General features: G+C 42.7%; 1 protein-coding gene across 2 annotated transcripts in view; it reads right to left on the bottom strand.

Moving 5' to 3' along the window:
* Positions 1–230: 230 nt before the first annotated feature.
* Positions 231–23,842, bottom strand: part of fgfr1a (fibroblast growth factor receptor 1a) — a 36,493-nt gene continuing 12,881 nt past the window's right edge. Inside the window, exons 3-18 of one of the 2 annotated variants that reach the window (XM_079516390.1) lie at positions 21,539–21,784; positions 20,795–20,884; positions 19,673–19,845; positions 16,424–16,547; positions 14,983–15,173; positions 13,340–13,484; positions 10,550–10,746; positions 9,410–9,555; positions 8,215–8,336; positions 7,667–7,777; positions 6,628–6,818; positions 6,064–6,186; positions 5,057–5,127; positions 4,798–4,935; positions 3,586–3,691; positions 231–1,842 (exon numbers count right to left, since the gene is read on the bottom strand). In XM_079516390.1, coding sequence (XP_079372516.1) covers positions 1,666–1,842; positions 3,586–3,691; positions 4,798–4,935; positions 5,057–5,127; positions 6,064–6,186; positions 6,628–6,818; positions 7,667–7,777; positions 8,215–8,336; positions 9,410–9,555; positions 10,550–10,746; positions 13,340–13,484; positions 14,983–15,173; positions 16,424–16,547; positions 19,673–19,845; positions 20,795–20,884; positions 21,539–21,784 — 2,351 coding nt within the window. In that variant the 3' untranslated portion in view covers positions 231–1,665. The remainder of the gene's footprint in view (positions 1,843–3,585; positions 3,692–4,797; positions 4,936–5,056; positions 5,128–6,063; positions 6,187–6,627; positions 6,819–7,666; positions 7,778–8,214; positions 8,337–9,409; positions 9,556–10,549; positions 10,747–13,339; positions 13,485–14,982; positions 15,174–16,423; positions 16,548–19,672; positions 19,846–20,794; positions 20,885–21,538; positions 21,785–23,842) is intronic. The other variant, XM_079516391.1, reaches the window with a different exon arrangement.

The raw sequence follows: 23,842 nt of genomic DNA, 5'->3' as shown, positions 1-23,842 counted from the left end.
GAATGTACAGTTGGACATCAGTTCATCACAGAAGAACGAAGAGGATGACTGGTTCATTTGAACAAGCATGGCTAACAACCAGGGATATTTACAGCTGTGACCATCTGTAGAAAGATGAATGGAGGTATATGATCCTACACAGCATGCTGTCACACACACACACACACACACACACACACACACACACACACACACACACACACACACACACACACACACACACACACACACACACACACACACACACACACACACACACACACACACACACACACACACACACACACACACACACACACACACACAGTCGGTCAGAAAGCCTTCTAAATTTCATCTGTGTATTTTGATTTTGTAAATGAATGCCCTATTCTACACATCATATGGCAGTGTGTCACGCTATAGTAGCGAAAAAAAGAAGAAAAAATATATGTTTTTGGGAGAAAAAAAAAATGAAATGTTTGAACGGTTTCACCCATATTGACATTCCACAAATACGGACACCAAGTTCAATGTGGTTAAGTCTGTCTATAGGTTTCATAAATATTTAACCAACGGAAAGTATTAAGAGCTTGTGACAAAATAACTACATTGGATCCATTTCCTGTAAAGTAACATTTTGGACACACATGCTGTTTCTGCCCGACATTGATGCCTTCTTACACACATACTCGACCACTTGAACCCTCCTTGTGTCCCTATTCTGGGGCGAAGACCTTTGGTGTAGAGGGAGATACTAGTGGCCCTAGTAAGAGCCCTCAAGTACCTGTATATAGTGGATAACATGGGCATACGGCTGCCTTCTGCTGGACACCACCACACACACTGAACTGTTGAGTTGCGGCTGGTATGGGGAAAATCATGTGTTCCTGAAAAGTAAAGAAAAGCTAATACGTTTCCACTGAGGGTTAAGCAGCAGATTAAAGGGGGAAAGGCAAAGCTGAAAAGGATCTACAGCTAGAACTGGCCAAGTGATCCTTGATATGAACTTTAAGATAATTTCTTGTAGCAACTGCCCCTATGGACTATATTCCAAAAAACAAAACAAAAAAATGGATCAAACAATAGCATCCTTGTACAAAAAGAAAATAAATCAAATATGGTAATAAAAATAAGAGTACAGTGTAAATATATATTCATATTTATAAATTTCTAACTGTATTTACAAGTCTGAATGATGCAATGGACCACTGTGCTAACATATACTGTACAAGGTATGCACGTCCCCATGGTAATATATTCTCTGGATTTGGTCTGAAATGCAGAACGGCCTCATTCATTATTGATGGAAAAATACAACCGTCGCAGTCTGAACGCCCACTGAATTCATAGTCCTTTTAAGTCAGTCCTTTTGTAACTCTTGACCCGTGGAATGTGGCGATAAGAGTGGGAATATGTCCCTTTCCAGCACTGTGACAAACCACCACTCTTGGTAATACAAAGTGCCCCATGAACAACGTAGCCACCTCACCACTAGGAGAAACGACTGCATTCTTCCGTCCTTTCGAACCCAACAAGTTCCAGAGGGTGCCTCCGAACCCCCCTTTCTCCGCAGAGCACCAGTGTTCTAGCTTCATCTCTGGGGATGTAGGGATAGAGTCCAACCCTGTGAGGAGGTCACTCAGGAAGAGGAGATGTCAGGGTTTTGCTCAGAAAGAAGACGAGGTATCAGCGTTTCTTAATGGCTGCCCCATTGGGGTGGGGAGGGAACTTTGGCAAGCAAGGCTCCTCAACTCCGGCGTCATGGGAGAAGACCGAGTCCTCACCGGAGGAGCATGTGGAACTGCGAGTATCGGGGTAACTGGGGGAATACTGGTCCAGAGGCACAGACAGCTCCAGGTACTCCTAGGGAAACATTAAGACAAGATTATTCTCTTGTTTTGTCCAGGCTCCCATTCTATGCTGTGTGGGTATGCTCGCTGGGATAAAAGCTTTACAATTAATGACAGAAATGCCAGCAATTTATTGGTATACATAATTTTGGCTGTAGGAACTTGTGCTGAGACGTAAGAGAAGTCAACAAAGAAAAGAAAAAAGAAGTGCCATCTGGTTGTGTTCTTGTGTAGTCATTCAGAGAGGGATTATAGAGCCTAACCTCCCCAGATAACCTTTCTTCAAAACTACTACTGTCCAACTATGCGAGTTAGTGTAACACCTCTTAGTGTGCTGTGCGTAGGGGAGTGGGTAGGTAGGCAAGAGAGATAGTGTAACACCTCTTAGTGTGCTGTGCGTAGGGGAGTGGGTAGGTAAGCAAGAGAGATAGTGTAACACCTCTTAGTGTGCTGTGCGTAGGGGAGTGGGTAGGTAAGCAAGAGAGTTAGTGTAACACCTCTTAGTGTGCTGTGCGTAGGGGAGTGGGTAGGTAAGCAAGAGAGTTAGTGTAACACCTCTTAGTGTGCTGTGCGTAGGGGAGTGGGTAGGTAAGCAAGAGAGTTAGTGTAACACCTCTTAGTGTGCTGTGCGTAGGGGAGTTGGTAGGTAAGCAAGAGAGATAGTGTAACACCTCTTAGTGTGCTGTGCGTAGGGGAGTGGGTAGGTAAGCAAGAGAGTTAGTGTAACACCTCTTAGTGTGCTGTGCGTAGGGGAGTGGGTAGGTAAGCAAGAGAGTTAGTGTAACACCTCTTAGTGTGCTGTGCGTAGGGGAGTGGGTAGGTAAGCAAGAGAGTTAGTGTAACACCTCTTAGTGTGCTGTGCGTAGGGGAGTTGGTAGGTAAGCAAGAGAGTTAGTGTAACACCTCTTAGTGTGCTGTGCGTAGGGGAGTGGGTAGGTAAGCAAGAGAGTTAGTGTAACACCTCTTAGTGTGCTGTGCGTAGGGGAGTTGGTAGGTAAGCAAGAGAGATAGTGTAACACCTCTTAGTGTGCTGTGCGTAGGGGAGTGGGTAGGTAAGCAAGAGAGATAGTTAAATTACATGGTCTGCCAGCCTGAGACGGATATTTATTGTTTCCGTTCTTCCCAAGTACATATTTTATCATCCCCAATTGTCTAGTGTTGCGTGCTTATGACCCTGTATTTAATGATCACACCTCTTGTGCGACCATTAAATACTGTACCCGTTATATTCATATAATGCAGGGCAATGTGGGAACGACTGCTCTCCCACTGCTTATGCCAACAATTTATCTTCATGTTTTACCTACGTAGCAATGTACGTTATACCAGTGGAAATACCGCTACCAAACGGCTACTAATAGGACTGAACGGAATAACATTTTCTATACTGTATCAACAGAATACAGTATAGAAAATTGCACAGATGCAGATATAAGAAAATCTAACTCCGATTTAAACTAGCTAACGTTATGAAAATTTGTGAGATTTAGGCTTCTTACTTAGGGACACAAATATTACAAGAAGTGAAGAGCAGTCTGCATTTCGTACGAGCTGAATTTCAATGTGTATAATAGCAGAGGAGTCAGGGAACCCATTTTAATGCCAGGTGTAACTGTAATCCGGTTAAATAATATCTGGAACAAATTCTGGAGGATACCAGACACATGTTGATGCCAGGTGCAAAGGAGACCATATTACATCACAGACATTTCAAGAAAATGAGAACAGCCAGTTTCCCTGTTTGGTGGTAACTGACCTGGTTGGATGACATTGCCAGAGTGCGGTCTAGGTCCTCCACTAACTGTTTGAATGTGGGCCTATGAGAGGGGACAGCATGCCAGCAGTCCCTCATCATCATGTACCTGGACAGAAGGAGAGTCGTTTTAATTACAGAACTGTGTTAAAGTAATTGCATCTTATGTGTGTTTAATGTGTGTTTAGTCTTACTTGAAATGTGGGAAAAAAAATCTACTTTTCTCATTAACGCAGACATTTATTTTTACCAGCGGCTTGTAAAGCGCTGGTCAATGAAAGCCCATGAAAACTAGACGACAGATCGACATGCTAGTCTGACGAGTAGTTCTGATTGGCTGCCTCGTCTCTACGCAACCAGATACTTTTAATGCCATCGTACTCTAAACGGTCGCGTGCGCGAGTGGCGCCGCCGCCATGATGCCTCAGAATTCTTTAGGCTAACTAATTTCAGCATAACAGTGCAGCGCAGCAAAACAATGCGTAGACCTGCATGAGAGCAGAGCACACCCGCTGATTTAACAGTAACACATTTGAGTCTCAGTCGAGTCACGCAGACTACCGCGGACCCCCGCGCAGACCTCCGCAGGGACCCCCGTTGGACCCGCCAATCCGCGGACCCCCGCGATTTTGACACATATGAGAGATGTTCTTTAATACCTGCCAAGCCAATTGGCCTACAACCGACAGCTGTGCGTGAGGTGCGACATATAATGGTTTGGAGAATGTGCTACCTGAGAGTGTACAAATACAACCAAATGGACCCATAACAGTCCATGTGTACAGTCTCAGAGTTTGTTATAAAAGGGTTCCATTTGTAGTAGGCTAAGGCTACACTGTCACAGTTACAGAGTCACCTCGACAGATCCTGTTGTTGTTAACTTGTTTCCACACACACATAAATACAGATATTTACATTTCATAGCACAATTCTGGAGATATAAGGCAGCCGCTGGTAATTAACTGATAATTGATCAGTTCTTGTTTTTATATAACTGAGAGGGGCTTTGATAGTCTTTATATTCATGATTTAACTAACAAAGGACCATTCTATACTGTTAAGCAGAGTTACGGTATTTGCTAGACTGAGGTTTTCATATGAAATCAACATTTATAAATCACAAAAGAGTGGATCCAACATCTGCCCAGAATTGTAAACTACACAAAAACCATGTCATTCAATGAATGTGTCAGAATAGTGTGCTCCCATCCTTACAGTTCATGAGTGCACGTTGAGGGCTTGTCCATGCGGTGCCCCTCCTTCAGCAGCTTGAACAGCTCTTCCACGGGAACCCCGGGGTATGGCGAACCCCCCAGGGTGAAGATCTCCCACAGCAGCACTCCAAATGACCAGCTGCAGAGACAAACAAGACATACACTAGTCAAGAGGCCTTGGGATTTGCGCTGCGAGACGTTGCGCTGGCAAGCCATCCGGAGTGAATAGGGGCAGAATCATAGTGATATACGATACTCACACATCACTTTGGTGTGTGTATATCCGGTCAAAGAGAGCCTCGGGAGCCATCCACTTCACTGGCAAACGACCCTGTGGGGAAAGAGTACGTGTTATGGCAACCTGCAAGGAACATTAATGGATGCTGCAGGAGTGAATTTGTACAGTTTAAACCCACAGTAAAGGTGTCTTTCCATTGCAGTCCCGGCTCAGCATGCCACAGCTCTACCCTTATCTTTTGCCTTTCCATTAGTACCTGGTACTTGGAGGTACTTTTTAGTGCCAGTTTTGTTTAGTTTAGTTTAGTTAAGGGAGTTAGGTTAGATTAACTATATTTTTCTTTTTCCTTCTAGCAGAGTTCAGGTAACCTGTTTTTCACAGAACTAGTTTCGGTATTTGTTGTTAGTTTGGCCATGTTCACCATGACGTTAAATGTTCCTATTGTTGTGAATATAAAGGTCACTGATATCTTGACATGGGCACATTTTCCCAGACACTGCTCCTGCTTCGACGTATAGGAAATGTTGTTGCTCTAGTCTTATATTAGTTTAGTAGCAAACTTTGATATTTAGATTTTATATTAGTTTTTATTGGCCATTTTATTAGATCTTCCTGTTCTTTCCTTGAGCTTCCTAGGTAGTGGGTACTGTGCTTTAAAAAATGTCATCCTATATTTGTTGTTACTGGCAGAGTTGTGTAACATGATTTGCCTCTTCCTTTGGCCAGTTCACACTTGTAAAAGAGACTTTAGTCTCAATGTGTTTTTTACTGGTTAAATAAATCTTGATGTTACCAAAACAAAATTGTTTGTTGGGATAGTTTGAAATAGAGATTATGTCCAGATGGCATTAGCGCCGGACAGTAGCCAGCTTCATGGCATAGTTGGAAGATGACGACCAGTTGCGGGGTATAGGGGGTATTCAGAGGGTTCAGTGAAATGAAAAACAAAGTAAACTGAATAGAGGTGAGCTCAGCTCAGCTGATACTATGTATGGAAAGACGACATAAGCCAGCGACATGAATACACACATTGGTGGTCTTCTTGTAGTAATCAATGTGGTGGATATCTCTCGCCAGGCCAAAGTCTGCTATCTTCATTACGTTGTCATCCGTTACTAGAACATTTCGAGCTGCCAGGTCTCTGTGGATACACTACACAAAACACAGTACAAAACGTTATTAACGTACATACATACATACATAGATAGATACGAACAGTTCTTAGATCAGTTGAACCCGTGCTTTCATTTCACCACTGTAAGATGGCAAGACATTTTGTTTTATTGCAAATCCATAAACAAGTGTTGATTGTGGTCCGAGGACCGTGACCGTGTCACTTTAATTTCACCATGTCACATTTGCACTTTCGTAAGCAAATAATTTATTTTTGCATCAAAAGAGCCTTGGTTTTCATCCTTCAGTGTGCAAGCCCTTCTTTTGTTTATGGACTTTCATGCTGGCATCTCCTGTTTACAACCCTATAGTAAGCCTTGAGTTTAGAGCGCAAACTTCCATACCGCCTTCACTTATATATATATTGAACACATCACTGACTGTCAAATACGCAGTACTGTGTTATGTTTTTAGTATTACCTTCTTGGAGGAAAGATATTCCATGCCGCGGGCCACTTGGTAAGCACAGGAGATCAAGTCTTTGATGGACATGTTCTCCGTGTGCACCTGGTCAGGGTTGTAGCAGTACTCCATGCCTGCTGGACGCCGAGCTCGCAAATACTCCCGCAGGTTGCCTTTGGACGCGTATTCCACTATCACATACAGCGGACCTGGACGCAACGGAAAGGGGGGGGGGGAAGAACCAAATCATTATAAAATCATATTTAAAATCCAAAGTGTGTGTTTTAAACGTTGGCAACAGTTATTATAAGACATGGGAAAATCATCGTTCTTATCATAGCAGAGGATTTCATGGAGGATGCCATTCATCACTGCAGTGTCATGTGAAAGATGAATCCTGCATAATGCCAAACAGCTGGGCGATACGCTGCATCTGACTGCTGCTACACTACAGTGGTCAAGAGTGAAGGAAAATACAACATTCAACAGGACGAGAACTCATTTGCCGAAAAAAAAGAAAAACGAGATAAGAACCCTTCATGTCAATGCTCACATGTATCCATGGAATGTTCTCTTTTTTTTGCTTTTTTTCACCGAGATATGGCACATTTTCAATGTCACAACTGTTGGCAGATAAGGCTTTAAGGTACAGCCATTTACTTATCAAGGAAGTGGAGTGAACAGCGAGCTTGTTAAGCATGCAGTGCTTTTAGGACAGAGGAAGCAGAGCTAAATAAACCACTGGGTCAGGAGAGGTTAGCTTCCTTCCACAGCAGACGTTGGTGAACAGTGCCAGGCCTTGTCAGGGATGATGTGAAAGATATAGCGAACCTGGCAGCAGCTGTGGTCATTTCAAACTGAGAGCTCGGAAGCCAATGTCAGAATCGCTTAATCATGCTGGAATACACATCTCTCAATCTGCTGCTGGATTTGTTATAGTCCTCTGCTACCATTTAATAGCGGGGTTCTAGTAATCCCGTGTTTGGGGGAGAGCAGTGTGTTTGTGTGTGTGTGTGTGTGCGCGTGCGTGTGTGCGTGCGTCTTGTCTGGGTCCTACCATCCTGGGTGCATGCTCCGAGCAGGTTAATGATGTTCTTGTGCTTTCCAATGATCTTCATCATCTCCATCTCTGAGATGAGGTCTGACAGGTCCTTCTCTGTGGCATCAGCTGGAGGGAAGGAAGGAAGGATGGAACGTTAGAAGAAACGGGGCCAATGGTGGAGAACAGAGTCGGCATATAACATCACGGCTGTAGAGAGAATGATCAAGGATGGCTGAAGGGACTATTCCCTGTGGGAGGACACTTTAAAAGTACCAGACAATAAACGCTTTTCCCCACTCCTTGCAGTTTTATTGGCACCATCATGTGGGATGTCAAGGGTTTCTATAAATTCTTATACTGGTCACACATTTGCGTGGCGGCTGGGAGCCAGTGGCACATGCCCATTACAGAAATCACTTAATCAAAGCTCAGACATTAACCTCCCTGGAGCTTACAAACTCTAGCTGCTGTCCATTAGATTTTATTAAGTTCAAAACCATAGGTTCAGTAGTCAGTACCCATCAGCTTTAAGTGCAGACCCATTTGAACGACTAACAACTTACATTTAAGCATCTTCACAGCAACATTGGTCTCACGGTTTGGTTTGTCCTTGTCCAAACCCATGGCCTCACCCATCACCACCTGACCGAAGCAACCTTCGCCCAAGGGCTTCCCAAGGACCAGTCTACAATACAGAGAAGAAACAACAAATCAATGCATGGTATTATAGACATTTCATCACAATTATTAAGCTCTATCAAGTGGCCTGGAACCAATATCCACATTTATTTCTGTGACTATGAGGCTCTTTGTGGCCCATCAGTGGAATTTTGAGTGTCCATGATATCCCCAACAACCTGTGGTTAGCTTCACCACTCATAAGCGATGACGGACAATCCCAGCACAGTTGTTAAATTAAAAATTGTGGTTTCTGGTATGTATTCTGGTTGTGCTTCATTATTTTGAGGAAGGAATGTATGCTGAAACGCAACAACAGACAATTGTTTTGGGAGCTACATTGCAGTGTGCTAACATTTCAGATTATATTTATTTCTGTCCTCTTACTGTACCTATTACATGGTTAATGCATCTGAAGCTCTGTACAATCACATATTCACAGGCACCAACCTGCTCATCAGAAGCAGTCAAAGGTAGGGTAAGTGATATTTTTGGTTTTAAAAATCACACCCGTGTGAAGTGAGGGGCGCTAATATATTAGAGTCTAACTCATGTTGATTAGGTGATGTAATGGTGATCTAAAACAAATTATTTTTCAATAGCTAAAGTATAACACAATGTTTAAAACGCCAAGCAAAAGGGGTTCCCGTCCAGAATGGGTTAAGGCTTAAACGTCAAGCTTGAGAACACTTCGAGACCAACACAAGAGGGAACCAGGTATCGAACCAAGAACCTTTTCTATTACCAAGCAAATCCTGAGCCACTGCCGTCCCTGGTTCTTGGTAAATGTGCATGTTTTTGATTTTAGTGCATAATTGAACGTGTGCATGCCCATTTTGGGCGGGAACCCCTTTTGGTGTTTTAAACATTATGTTATAATTTAGCTATTGGAAAATAGCAGATCTACAAGCTCATAGCGCGCCACCGAGTGGCGCGCTACGAGCTTGTAGGTCTGCTATTTTTGAAAAATCGTGAAAATGTTTATTTCAGAAAACTGGAGGATTTAGAAGATTTTTTTTTTAATTTTGAGGTCAGGCCTAAATGGGTTAAAATGCTCATTTGATGGTACCCTGGCCATACCTGTCTCGGTGAAGCTCCCAGCGGGGATCCTGAGGCAGCTCATACTCAGACACCCCAGACAGAAAGGGGGATCCACTGGATGAGAGGCGGGAGGGACGAACCAGCATCACCCCAGAATGGATGGAAGAGCTGGAGTCAACTGATACCTGCAGGAATAGAAGTCTGACATTACTCCCCTAGTACTGGAAACAGCATGGCTACCAAGAACTGATCAAATGTAAAGGTATTGCAAATTGACAGAAAAAAATAAAAATAATAAAAAGCATAGTAGTAGTCTTTATTTATTTTTAAAACATTACTTAAGAACAGTGGACACATTAATTACTTAAGAACAGTGTACACATTATGTATCTTAGCAACAGGTGTATAGGATAATATAAAAATCTAAGTGTTAAATGAGAGTGATCTCGCACACTAGCTGTGGTATCAGCTAGAAGGTCTAAAGCCCAGTCCACAACAAAGATTTGCAATGCAACTAGTCGCAACCTGCAACCACCATTGGTGTGGATTGGGCTTTGACCAAAATGTTGTTGAAGGGCGCTAGCCCCTCCTATGTCCAGCTTTGAAGGTGTGTGTAAACACAAACAAACATTGTGCTAATGTACGTAATGTTTGTGTTTAGTCCGTTTACACATTAAACACTCAAAAATGGCCATTCATTTTCAATGGCATTTGTGTAAACACAAACATGACGTAAACACAAACATTGAAGACAAAAGTGAGGACGCAAATTGTGAATGGCCATAATGAGATGATGTATGATAAGAGCGTCCCTCACTTCACACGGGTGTGATTTTTCATTAATAAAGTAATTTTGCAAGTTTCAGACAGTGTGTGGGATCACTCTTTTTACAGCAGTAATTTTTGAGCCATGGAAATAGGCTCCATTCACCCGTGCGTTAACCACATAACCTACCTGATTTAGTAGACCTCAAGGATGTTCTAGGAACCTGGACGCTCACTGAATGAACGCTTTTTATTTTACCCAACAAATAGAAACACCATTTGGTAGTGCATGCAGTCACGTAAACCCAAAGGATATAAACACTATTGAAAACACTGAGGAGAATGGATAGGGTTACTAAAGAAAACTAAGAAAAGGTGAAAGGTATAAATATTCCAAACCCCCTATCTACTTTCTGTTACCTGTCTGCGTAGGGGGATGCTCTTAGCCAGCTTGTGGACAGCCAACTGGCTGTTGAAGTCACTCTTTTTAGATGAGGTACGCATCTTGAAGATGACTGCCGTGGCCACCATCACCACGATAATAAAGAATCCCACACAGTAGATCACTACCTCCAGGTATGTGTGGTTGGCTGGGGGATACTGTTGGACTTCTAGAGGGGGAGGGGGGGGGGGGGGTGATTGGAGGTTGGATGAAGTGAATGAAATCCAACTACCTCGGAGGGAGTACATATTCCCAAACACACCACACATACCCACGTGTTGTGGTACACTTAACTCAAGCAGAACAGATAACACTCCCCATCACACACACCAGCATACAGACACACACACAAACCTGCCATGTCTAAAAACCAGAGCCTTTTGACACAGAGACACACGGGTACAGAAGGCCTAGGCACAAACTCCTATTGTGGCACTATAATCACTTCTTTGAAGCATTGAGTTTCAGTCTACATTCTTTGCCAGTGTGAGAAGTGGTCATAGTCCCTAGAATCAGAGAGCAGCCAAGTTCTTGACAGGCGCATGCTAGCAGTGCAGAGGAAGCGCATGGACCAATCCAAAGGATTCAAATATCTGTGTTACGCAAGCTAATGGCACTTGAGTTTGGATTTTCTACCGTTAAAGATTATGCCGTGTTTAGTTTAAATGATAAATATAAAAACCTTAATCCTCTGTAAGATAGCAGTTAATGGACATTGGACAATAGTGCACAAAGCCTCAATAGTGTACAAAGGCTCTGATTTTTGTGTACAAAATAAAAAAGGGGGCATTTTACCCATAATAAATAATATGAATAGTATTTTCAGTGAATCCGATTCTCTAGGAGAAATAGATACTTGCAATTCCTGAAAGGCCAAACTTACTGTGCTGTGTGTCAAAACAACTTGTAATCGGAAACCTGTATGTTCCCAGAAGTCTCTCCCAGATGCTATGCCAAGCCACCCCCCCCCCCCAACCCTATTTAATATTACATGGAATGTAGTTCTGATGACATCAAAAACTCTATCAACTCAAGACGATGAGTTAGTATGAGGCAATTTTGGAGATGTGTGAGAATGTTTACACATAACCAGATGGAATGTTTTGGTAAAATGCCCCTTTTCTTTACACACAAAACAAATTTTAACTTGTAAACGCAGAGCACATCACTTCCATTTCAAACATACTCATTCATACAGCCTAGCTAGCAAGACAAAATACAATTCAACAACATAATTACTCATCTAATATATTGGATATGTCCCATTCTGACTCGCTGTAGCATAGCAGACTTTTTTTTTCTCCTTCTTTTGTAAAGACAATAACTGTGTGTTGGTTGTTGGTACTACCCACTATGGCTGGTGGGAAAAGTATCTTTTGCTGTTAATGTGAAACATACTGAAATGAATATGTATATCAGTTTGTGCAACGATCCAATTCAGTTTTTTTCCTCCCCTTGAGAGAAAACACCAACATTTAACGATACCAAAACGAGGGGTGCAACGGATCATATATATACTGTATACACTGTGTATACACTGTGTGTGTGTGTGTGTGTGTGTGTGTGTGTGTGTGTGTATTACAGTCCGATTGAAAAATGAAAATCAGTCCGATTGAAAAAGGAGCACTCCTGCTGCGTAGCCTCCTGCTCGCTCCGTCTCACGCCCATCAGAAAACAAGCGCTCCTTTCTCAATCTGACTGATGTCCCACATGTACTGTAACACATATTTATATATAAGATATGATAATATAATATGGCAATGTTAAGCATTGCCTCCTTGCCAAGGCAATATATGCCACTCATGTATCTCAAGACATCCACATAGTTGTTGCCTTTGTCCATCTCTAATATCCTAAATGCTTTACGTTTTAACACTCAAACAGAAGACCTAAATAATGCTGAAGGCTTTTTTTATTTTGTAGATTCAGAGACTACCTCAAACAGGTCAAGACAATGGTAGTAAATGTGATTTGGGTTGTTTAGTTTAGTGTGAATGTGCATCGTTGTCCGTTACACCCCTAACCAACACCAGCAACACAAGTGAGCTGAACTTGTGTGAAGAAGCTGACTGACAAGCAGCTTGATAATTGGATAAATGCCCATTCCAGCGCTCAGGAATGAGACACCTCCACTACATTGGGCCAATTATCAAAGCCAGGAGCTGTGCTCACAGCAGGAAATGACATCAGGGATACATGCCATTTGTGGTGCTTGTCAAAGAACATCAGCTTTATACCAAATCAAAATGTAAACACCAATTAAAAATAGCAGAATGGGAGACACAGTTTAGAGTGAAACCCCAATCAGAGCTGCCAAACAACCCCGCTCTAAATGTGTAAATGTCTATGTAAGAAAATCAAGGACGATGCTTTACACATAGGCCGTGATTCGAGCATTGGCTGTTCTGGATTTAACTGTAAACATGAACATTGTCATAAGAGTCCATGAAGCTGAGCCTCATGGGTTGTTTGGCGTTCTGTGGTTTTGTTTCAGACAGAGCAGAACATGACCCATGAGCTCCCATCCAGAGAGTTTAGATGGAGCAGGGGCCATGTTGAGCACAGTACAGGAGGAAGGGGAGATTTAGTAGAGTAGTAAACCTCTCCTGGCTTCCCTCACACATTATTTTCACAGAAGTAGAGTCAAGCAATACTCCATTCTGGCCAATGTGTGGATGTCAGATAGCCAGGTTGAAGACAGGAGGAGAGACAGAAGGAAGAAAAGAGGAGAACAACCAGTAGAGAGACAGAACCACTGATACCTTCGCGAACGGTCAACCATGCAGAGTGATGAGAGAACCCGATAGAATTGCCCGCCAAGCAGGTATACTCCCCAGCGTCATCAAAAGACACATTCCTCAGTTGGAGGACTTCCATTTCCTTGTCCGTGGTGTTAAGGCCAGCGGTCTAGAAAATAACAAAAAGGGAAGCAGACCCAATAAAAGGCCCAAGAGGAAAACACAGGGAGCCATGAGTAAAAGAGGGATTGTAAAAGAGAAAAGCCTTATAGTAAAAGAGAGAACAGGATCAGAGGAGAGGAGCATTCCCCCTCCTCAGTCCGACACCAAACTTGCTCAAAAAGATATCACCCAGAGACCCTGCGGAGGACTTTGTCAGGGAGAGCCTTCCAGTCGCTGTTAGTGGAGGAACTGGTTAGAGAGAGAGAGAATGGCCACAATGCCAAACCCCTCTATTGGATCCATCCCATCACCAGACACTTTATACCTCAGTCACATCTCTACATGCAAGAGATGGGTAACATGGAAACCTCCACAGCAGAACAGCGCGCACGCACGCACGCACACACACACAAACACTCACACACAAAAACACACACACACCCTAGCTGGACAAATAAAGGGGGGAGTTATTGAAAGAGGGGTAGCAAGACAACTGGGGAAGAAAATGGTTGTAAACAAACCAAAGATTAGTTAATAGAGGGAACCTGTGTGAGGTAGGAGCAGAGAGGACATTGAAGTGCGAGGGAGTGAGAGGAATAAAGAGGATGGCAAGAGAGGCCCTTATTAGGAGGGCACAGCAGAGGCATGGGGCAGGAATGAGAGTGAGAGAGGTCCAACAAAAACCTGCGACTAAACACTTTCAACTGTTCTGCTGGGAATTTTCCATAGCGTCATTTACAGTCAGGAGCACTGAGGCAGGAGCGAGAGGGAGGGAGCGAGGGAGGGAGGAGAGAAACGGCAGAGGTATATGACCCTAGCTCTCCAGGTGGTCCTAGCAGCACCTCAACCGTGTGGCCTTATAGTACTTTAGTGTCCTGTGCTACTGCAGTGGTTTACCTTGGGGCCTGGTGACAGCCAGCCAGGCCGACTGATTGGCCTCTCCTATATAATTGGACACTTTACATATATACTCCCCGCTCTCCTCCTCAGTGACATTGTAGAGGGTCAGCACCTGAGTATCCGAGCTATTGACCCCAGAATGCTGGAAATAAAAACAGGTCATATATGCAGCTCAGACAAAAAATAAACAAATAAACACAGAAACATTCTGAAAATGTATAAAGGGAAAGGCAAGCCAAACTGAGCACGGTAAAAGGAGAAGCATGTGTTCGTATGGATATGATTTCCATTTTCCTTAGTTACAGTGATTAGAGACAAAGGAAACTTTCAATTCCAGTGGAGAAATCAAATGATCAAATCAAGTCCTTCAAGAGGGTTACTATGAGTCAACGTTTTAGCAGACAACAGACAATACTGAGATAGCAATAGAGATCACACACCTGGTTGCTAAAAAACTTTTAAGTTGCCAGACAGTGTTTCCCTTTTGGGTATTACAAAGACTTTTCAGCTCAGATTAATTTAAACACAGCTTTCCATTTTGTCACTTTCACTAAACAGGCACAATTAAGTCTTGTTTTTGACAGATGCCAATAAATTGTTCCTACCTTGAGTATACGGACATACGGTAAGCCATCAGGGCCAACACTGCTCCCATTGACCTCAATGTGTTTCAGCCACTGGATGTGAGGCTGAGGGTCGCTGAACACTTTACACTCAAACTCCACATCGCTTCCCACCACCACCGTACGATTGGCTGGCAGGCCAGCCTGTAGGATTGGCCTGTGGGGAGAGCGCTCTGGAAGACAACAGTCGAGACGTACAAGTTAGTTTTCAAGTATTGTGTAGCCTATATACTATAGTATACACACTGAGCGACATGTGTTATCGACAAAAATGCACAAGTAAAAAATAATCCCAAAGTATACATGCCTGGCTGATTCTAAGTAGATAAAACCAAACCATTTATGTCAATGGATATGATTACAGACAGGGTTGGCAATTTAATCAGATCTGATACCATGTAATTTTAAGAGCAATAGACAGCAATTTCTGAGACTGAGGATTAAATTACTGTGTTCCACAGCTATATGCCGCCTGTATAATTGCTGAGATTAGGTGGAAATAGATGGAAGTTAACGGTCTGATCCAGTGCAGTTACTGTACAATGAAATGATCTTGGCGTCTGATAACACTACAAAAGAAAACTAATGTGCAAAGCATTTGGGAGGGTAACAAATGTTCAGGCTTATGTGAGCCAGGCATTAGTGTGGAACTTAGCATGCACAGCTAATGATACAATCCCTCATTGAAGTCATCTCGCTGTTGATCAGGGTCTACTCTGGGGCTCTAATGAAGTCATGCTAAGCCCAGGGGACAACGATGACAGAGGGAGCATGGCTGTGATTTATAGATCCAACGAGTGCATGAGGGAGTCACAGGGCACATGCTAAAGTGAGTCATTTCATTCTTCCAAATAGCCACTACATATCTTCTTTATTCTGCAAATAAGCATCCATAATTCAACAAAAGTTGCTGGCGTAACACACAGGTTCCAAACAAACACATGCAAGATGACTTAGGGCTCTAGTTGATTCATCTGGTCTATAGCGTATTAGATGACTTAGGGCTCTAGTTGATTCATCTGGTCTATAGCGTATTAGATGACTTAGGGCTCTAGTTGATTCATCTGGTCTATAGCGTATTAGATGACTTAGGGCTCTAGTTGATTCATCTGGTCTATAGCGTATTAGATGACTTAGGGCTCTAGTTGATTCATCTGGTCTATAGCGTATTAGATGACTTAGGGCTCTAGTTGATTCATCTGGTCTATAGCGTATTAGATGACTTAGGGCTCTAGTTGATTCATCTGGTCTATAGCGTAGTAGCGTTGTGACACATCAGTGGTATTGAACCATCGGTTTACAGAAATCCTCAAGAAAATGGAACAGGGTGTAGAATGCAGATGATTAACATCCATTAGCAATATATACACAAGCAACCAACGCCCGACCACCAAAGAAAACACAAAAATAAGTCAACACTTACCGACTACGTCAAGCTGGTACGTGTGGTTGATACTGCCATGTTGGTTTTCAACCACACAGGTATAGTTTCCCTTGTCAGAGGGCACTACAGACTCCATGATAATAGTCCATACATGGTCTCGAACCTAGACAGAGGAACAGAGAAACAATATTATAGTGCCAGTTTCTAGAAAAACAAAATTAAATGGACAATGCATTAATCTTCAGCAATCTGACTCAACCAAAAACACAGGAGAGAAAAATAAAACGTACAGTACAGGTGCATTTGTCTCTAGTGTACAACAAAAGAACAATTAGATCACAATAAAAAACAACTGGGATCCTACGCATTTACATTCTAAATGGAAAGATAGACAGATTGACTAACGTTCCAATTCAAAACTGGACTGTATGCCATTTTAGTTTTTTCATAATCATTTCATTATCCTGCTTAATTATGCAAGCAAACTTAAACTACCGGTAGACTGACAATAGCAACCACTTAAGAGCTCATGCTTTTTACTTGGATGTTTTTTTCCACTGATTGTCACTTGCTCTCAATGAAGATTACGAAACCCTGACCTCTCAATATCACATTTGTCATATTGGTTAATGTTTTACCAGTATGTACAATTCACTCACAGACTCAATGGTGTGTGATGTGCTGTGTGTGGTTCACAAGAAACAGAGGCTTATTGTGCCATTCCAGGAACACCACTCTCAATCAAACTTTATAACTGTACGTAAAAAACTTTGCATTAGTCAGCAATGTCACTCATGCATGATTTTTTTTGTCCTACCAGACAACAGCATAAGAACATAAAGGTGGCGCACGCGCACACGCACACACGCACACACACACACACACACACACACACACACACACACACAGACACACACACACACACACACACACACACACACACACACACACACACACTCCTATTAGCATCAAGACTTGTCTCCGGTAACGTCTGGCTCTCTCTTTTCCGAGACAAGTTATAATTTTTCTTCCATAAATCTGCCAAGACCGGCAGTGTGTGATTAAACCAACAAACCTCTAAGGCAATGGCAACATCAAACATGCATATACACACAAAGACCCAGCCATACGGTTTCCCTCATTTAGCTAAAATGTAATAGGGGATTGGGATGGGGGGGGGGGTGTACAGCTGCCTGTTGCCAGATGTGTTGCGCTCGGCTTCATACATGTGGTGCACATTACTCCCTCCCTCCTGCTCCACTCTATGTAGACTGTATGAACAATAGAGGCCTGGTCATAAAAGGCAGAGTGTGGGAGGGATGAGAGACGTCCCCAGCCGCCGATGCAGACCTTTGCACCTTGACTGCAAAAACAGCAGCCAGATGGTGAAGTGTGCAGCCTAGCTGCTCTAAGGGAGGGGTGGTATGGGGGGGCAGACAGCTGAGAGGAAACTCCTAAATGTGTCCCAGCTGGGGAGGGAAGAGTGGGGGGGGGGGGGGGGGGGGGGGGGGGGGGGTAGGGAGGGTGCAAAGGACAAGGCTGGACTAAGCTGCACCTTGATGGGAAGAGCAGATGCAGTGATAGGGGTCCGAGCTTATGAAAAGAACATCCATGGAGATTCTACACCTGTGAGGCTGTTACTAGTGAATAAATAGTACTTAGATTAAAGTCTAAGTTAAATCATGCAGAGACACCGAGATGGCTCATTTTACATAGTGATTTAATACAATGATAAATTATTTTCTTAACGATTGTTCCATCTATTAATCGAATAATCGAGAAGTATGTTTGTTTATATTTTGTATATATCAATGAATCAATTAACAGCGCAAGCGTGGCTTTATCCTTATCGCACAACGGTATCATGCGCAAATAGTGCTTGTAGATCTGCAAGTAAGCTAGCTTGTAGATATTTTTATATTACGGTATCTATGTATTATCCCCTCACCAATAATGTCATTATAATAAGTTAAATCAATTAGTTTACTGTTACAGCCCTAAATTATATGATTTTACTGATGACCCAATGGAATGATTGATTGTAAAATTGTGTGCGGCCATAATCACAATACAACATGAAAACAATGTATTCATGCAGTAATTCTACTGTTATACAGATATATGCACAGCAGCAACTAACAGTAACTTATGGACAGCACTAAAACAAGTAAGTCTTGGATGTAACTGTAACTGTAACGGCCAACCTATTGTTTATTTATTAAATCCAGACTGGACAGAATTACAGAGTACCATTAAATTTTTCCAACCGGAAGCTTTATGTAACTGCTAATTATTCTGACGTCCTCATGCTATGCTCTCAGCAAAAGGAAACTTTAAAGTGGGAACAATCAGACCAGATCTAAAATGAGGAAATTAATGAGTCTTGTGTGAAATCATAACAGAGAAAGGGCTCAATTTACAAAAGAACTCGGCAAGAAAGGAATTTCCTGAAGTTAAGTAGCCCAGGAAATTATGTTTTGCCATGATTATTAATATTGTTTAAAATCAGATTAAAACAAGATCAATGGCATAAAAATGCAGTTAAAATGTACTGTGAGTAATTCAGTGAGGGAATAATTATGTTTATTCCAAAGTTTCACAGACACTATTTTAATTTTATATGGAGGGAAACATAAAGTAAACCAACTCTGGTCCACACCCTTTACAGTGAACTGTTTATCCAACTCCCATTTCCTCTGCGACACTGAGCCGTCTGGCTGTAACCCAAAGACTTATCGACCGTTATAGACTCACAGCTTGTCAACACTTTGCATCGAAATATAAGTACAGCTTTAAACTAACCGAAGCACGCCGAAAAGTCACCATATCTCGTCCCGAATTGAATCAATAAAATGTGTACATACGCATAGGACTGTGAAGACGCCATTACTTTCAAAGCGGGTACTGAAAGTAAACACAGAATGAGGACAGCCAACGGTATCCTACCCTGAAGCGGATGGCTAGGATTGCCCACCTGGAGGTATTGTTATTGTGGCACAGCCATCCCTTTGTGGTATAGGATTTCACCTTGCATTGTTTCCTGGGTCAGGTGTGAAACTTGCCCCCTGCTTTCCACGTGCAGGAAAGCCTTCCTTGCTCAAGGAGGGGTGGGGTGTGGCGTTACAGGGGTTGCTAGTGATCTAATGTAGCAATGAGATCACGACACATCTGCACTCGCGGCCAATAGGCTGAGAGTGATTTGATAAGGATTCCCTGAGCAGTTGTAGTGATTTATCTGGTGGAACCGAGGCAGAGCTTATTGGACCACTTTCTATGTCTTATCTGTACCTTGAAGCCTCCGATGCGTTGATCTCTCTTGAACTCCCTGCCGTTCTTGAACCATTTGAGCGTGGGTACTGGGTTTCCACTGGCCTGACATCGGAACTTGACAGTCTTGCTAGCCGGAACGGCATGGAGCTTCTTCTCCATCTTCTCTGGATGAGCCCACTGGGGAGGCATCGCTAACAGGGAAGGCAGAAGGTTAGAAGAGTTGGATTGATGTACAATAATGTCCTGCAATGTTGCTACCCTGTATAACTTTACACAGTATGTGCATGTGACATTAAAGCAACTTGAACCTTTAACATGTGGGTGAGGGAGAGTCAAATTTCGTGTACATCCGAATAGTAAACAGACCATAGCGTACATTAAATACTTATGATCATTTATGTTTATTAGGTCCAGCGATTCACGGGCTGGAGCCAGGCTACCACAGGTAGCTTATTTGTAATAACCATAGCCAAAAACAAAAGTATTACCCGTTTCTAAAGTAGCCCTGATAGATGCTTTAGACTGAGGCAATGCCAATTCTATTACTGAAACTATAGAATACAGGGATTTGGTATCTCCACTCAGCTGAAATGTATTTTCAAACTCACAATGGCCCAAAACAAAAGTAGGGTGGAAAAAAAGATCCTTGAATCACACCATGCCTTTCTACGTAATGATAGGCTTGTTCAAAACAAGGCCTTCCTTTAACTTCATTTATTGTTGTTTTGACCAAAGTGTCAAGATAGTCGTAAATGAGTCACGGTGGTCTTAAAACATCCACCATGAGAGCACATAGTAAGCTCTCATGAGCTCGATAAGGCTGTAGGAGTCAAGGCACAAGGTCAGAGTCAGTGAGCCTGCCTTCCTGCTTTCCTTGTGAACAAACAGCACGAGCAGCCAGGAGCAGCCAGCTCATCATGCCTGACTGACTTAACTGCTCTCTAGACTCAAACTTTAATCAGAGAGACACAAGGTTAACCAGGGCTGGTCACCACCAGGACATTCCTGATGTAGTCACCAAGGTAACGAAAGCCATCTGAATCATACGGGTGCAAGCCACAAATATACTATGGGCATACCGATGAATCAGAACGCTCTCCAGTCACTGACAAATCATCAACGCTAGTCATAAACACTTACGCAGCAGTTTCTGACCGCCTAAGAGTTTGGTTTCTTCGGAGGAAGACTCATCCTCCTCATCGTCATCCTCAGATGATGCCAGGGTATCAACTTGTGGACAAAAAAGAAAGAAGGGAGATTAACAGACTAGTTTGTTTGATTGATTGAATACTTATATTAGCATGATTATTAACAGTACAGGTAGTATAGTCACTACTACTACTAGTATAGGTTATTGTCACAGGTCAAAAGGATAACAGAAAAAGCCCCAGGGGCTTGTTTCCATTGTGGTGCACGCACTCTTCTCAATGCACCAGTATTGCATATTACATACAATACAAATACATTTCAAAACACAATAAAGCTCAATAATAATGAATAAAGCTCAGTAGAATCATAAGGTAGGCTATATTTACAGAGAAAGGAGCTTAATCCAAACAAAATGCAAGTGAGGTATGATATACAGGTATGGAACATTTTCATATGTTTCATGCATGGATAAATAATATTAAATCAACATATTTCTATTAGTATGTAATATGTATACACTAAAGTTAGTATACTATATGATTTTGCCCAAAACTGACACTATATTTATATATTTTATACTATGTAATAGCTAAACATAATAGAGACAAATATAGGTCTTGTTTCATGTAACTGGTAATGTTCCGTTTTCCTCTGGACCATAGACACATTGGACAATATAACTATGCCACGAAAACGGCAACTTTAGAACATTTAGACTGGAAACAAAGTCCATACCTGTGACATTGAAGTACTCGCTGTGGTTTCCAAAGGTGGTACATGCGTACAGTCCAGAGTCTGCCGGTTCCAGACTCTCTATCGTCAGCTGGCCACTGCGGAGTCGCATGTGCTCACCATCCACCACCACCACATGGTCTTTGGTCCAGTTGACCGCCGGCAGGGCATCTTTGTCCTTTGTGCAGATCAGATCTAGCTGGTCCCCGGGGTAGAGGGTGTACAGCTTGGCTTGACTTTCCACAGGGGCTAAAAAGGTTAACAGGGGGAGACGGTGAGGTTGGAGTGGCTCAATAGGATTACACAACGCTTAGAACTAAGAATGTGGATCTCAAAACCATAAAAACAAGAATGTGACTAACACATTTGATGCTAAGGACGGGACGGGTATACTCGTCCAACTAAATAAATACGCAAGGTGCTCTAGATGAGTATACTCGTCTTAAGACGTTTAACATCGATATAAGAATGCCTCGCTATTTTAATTTTTTGGAAGCGCTCCGGTTGGTAGGCACGTGTTGCTAGGACCTCGCCTGCACTGGAGTTGCGCACACAACTCCCATTTAGCTTATGTATTAGCCACGGCCTTTCCACGCTATTTTCTCTGAAACTACGCCACGTCATTTCAGATTTTCCGGTGATCGCGATTGGACCGTTTTCTGGAGCAAGGATGGACCTCGCCTTTGCTCGCTAGCATTGGCGCTATTTCTATTAGCATCCAAGATGGCGACAAGCCGGACACGTGTCATACTAAAATTGCTTCTCATCACGTGACACCCAAGCACCACCAGGTGGCACTCATTGTTTAATGTGCACTAAGGTCTAATCTGTGTGCAATCATGTACGTATATGAAAGGCATCCTAGAGCAGGGTTCCCCAATTGGCAGCCCGTGAGGCGCCCCCTCGTGGACCCTGGAAGAATTTCAACAAGAAAAATGTTTTAGGGCTAATGAAAGGTGTGGTGTGTGCGATATGAAGTGTGAGATTACCATAATGACAGTAATCCTTAATAATATTCAAGGGCTTTTGGCACTCAGAGACTGTACAAATGGAACCAAATGGACCCATTTGTACTCTCTCAGAGTTAAGTTGACAATGATTTTACAATATAAAAATAAATAAAAGTTATAATAAATTGCAGTCCCAGATATAAATGGCATTAAATGGGGGTCAGTAGCCTTGGCCTATGAATGTCAAACTGGGCATCCTTCAAATTAAAATTATGAGAATCACTGCTAGAGCCCTGCCATATCATTTCAAATGGGGTCTTGCCCTGAAAATGAATTAATTGTACACTCTCAAGAGTTAAATATCTATAAGGATCCATTTAGTTACCACCTCTCCATCATTTAGCTGGGGACCACCTGGAACCTCCTCAAGGACCACTGGTGGTCCCCGGACCACTGGTTGAGAAACACTGTTCTACATCTATTCTAAGCTTAATTAATTCATGAAAAAATAAAAAAATGTGGCGCACGGACTCGCCCCCCAGCCTCGTACTATAGTCAAAATATGGCCCTTGAGGGAAATTAATTGGGGAACCCTGTCCTATAGGTATTGCATAAAAGTGATGCCAAAAAGAATGCAGAGAGCAGAGAAGCTCTTTCCTTGCTGCTTCTCAATGATTGATTAATTGAATACTTCAATGACAAATTGTTAACAGTACATGATGTAGGACAGGTAGTCAAAAGTTATGCTAATAGGATAACACAAAATTGGCTTGTTTTCATCTCACACACACACACACACACACACACACACACACACACACACACACACACACACACACACACACACACACACACACACACACACACACACACACACACACACACACACACACACACACACACACACACACACACACACACACACACACACACACACACACACACACACACACACACACACCTTCTGCCAGGCTGGTCATTTATTATACTATTACAAACATAGTAGACACCAGACCGATTCTGTCACTCAGAGTGATTCACACTCCCTCAAACCTATGGGAATTTATAGCATATACATCAAAGAAATGTTGGCTTGTTTGATTTTTAAAACAAGCCCAAAAAAACGCAACCCGCGACCCGGAGAAAAAACGCAACTCTGGAAAAAAAACAAGCCAACTTTGGCGGGAAACAGGCCAACATGGCAACCCTGGGAGACATGGTTCCTTCTCAGTGCAGTGTGGTCACTGTGGTGCCTGCCTAACCTCTCGCTGAAATTAAATCGCATCCCAAATTAGTCAAGGCCCAATCGTCAGGCTGGCAATGAGCTACCAGGGAAAGGATGGTGAAATTCAATTAG

Source organism: Electrona antarctica (assembly GCF_951216825.1).
Source record: "Electrona antarctica genome assembly, chromosome: 12".
Classification (NCBI taxonomy): Eukaryota; Metazoa; Chordata; class Actinopteri; order Myctophiformes; family Myctophidae; genus Electrona; species Electrona antarctica.
This window is presented reverse-complemented; position numbering and strand designations above follow the sequence as displayed.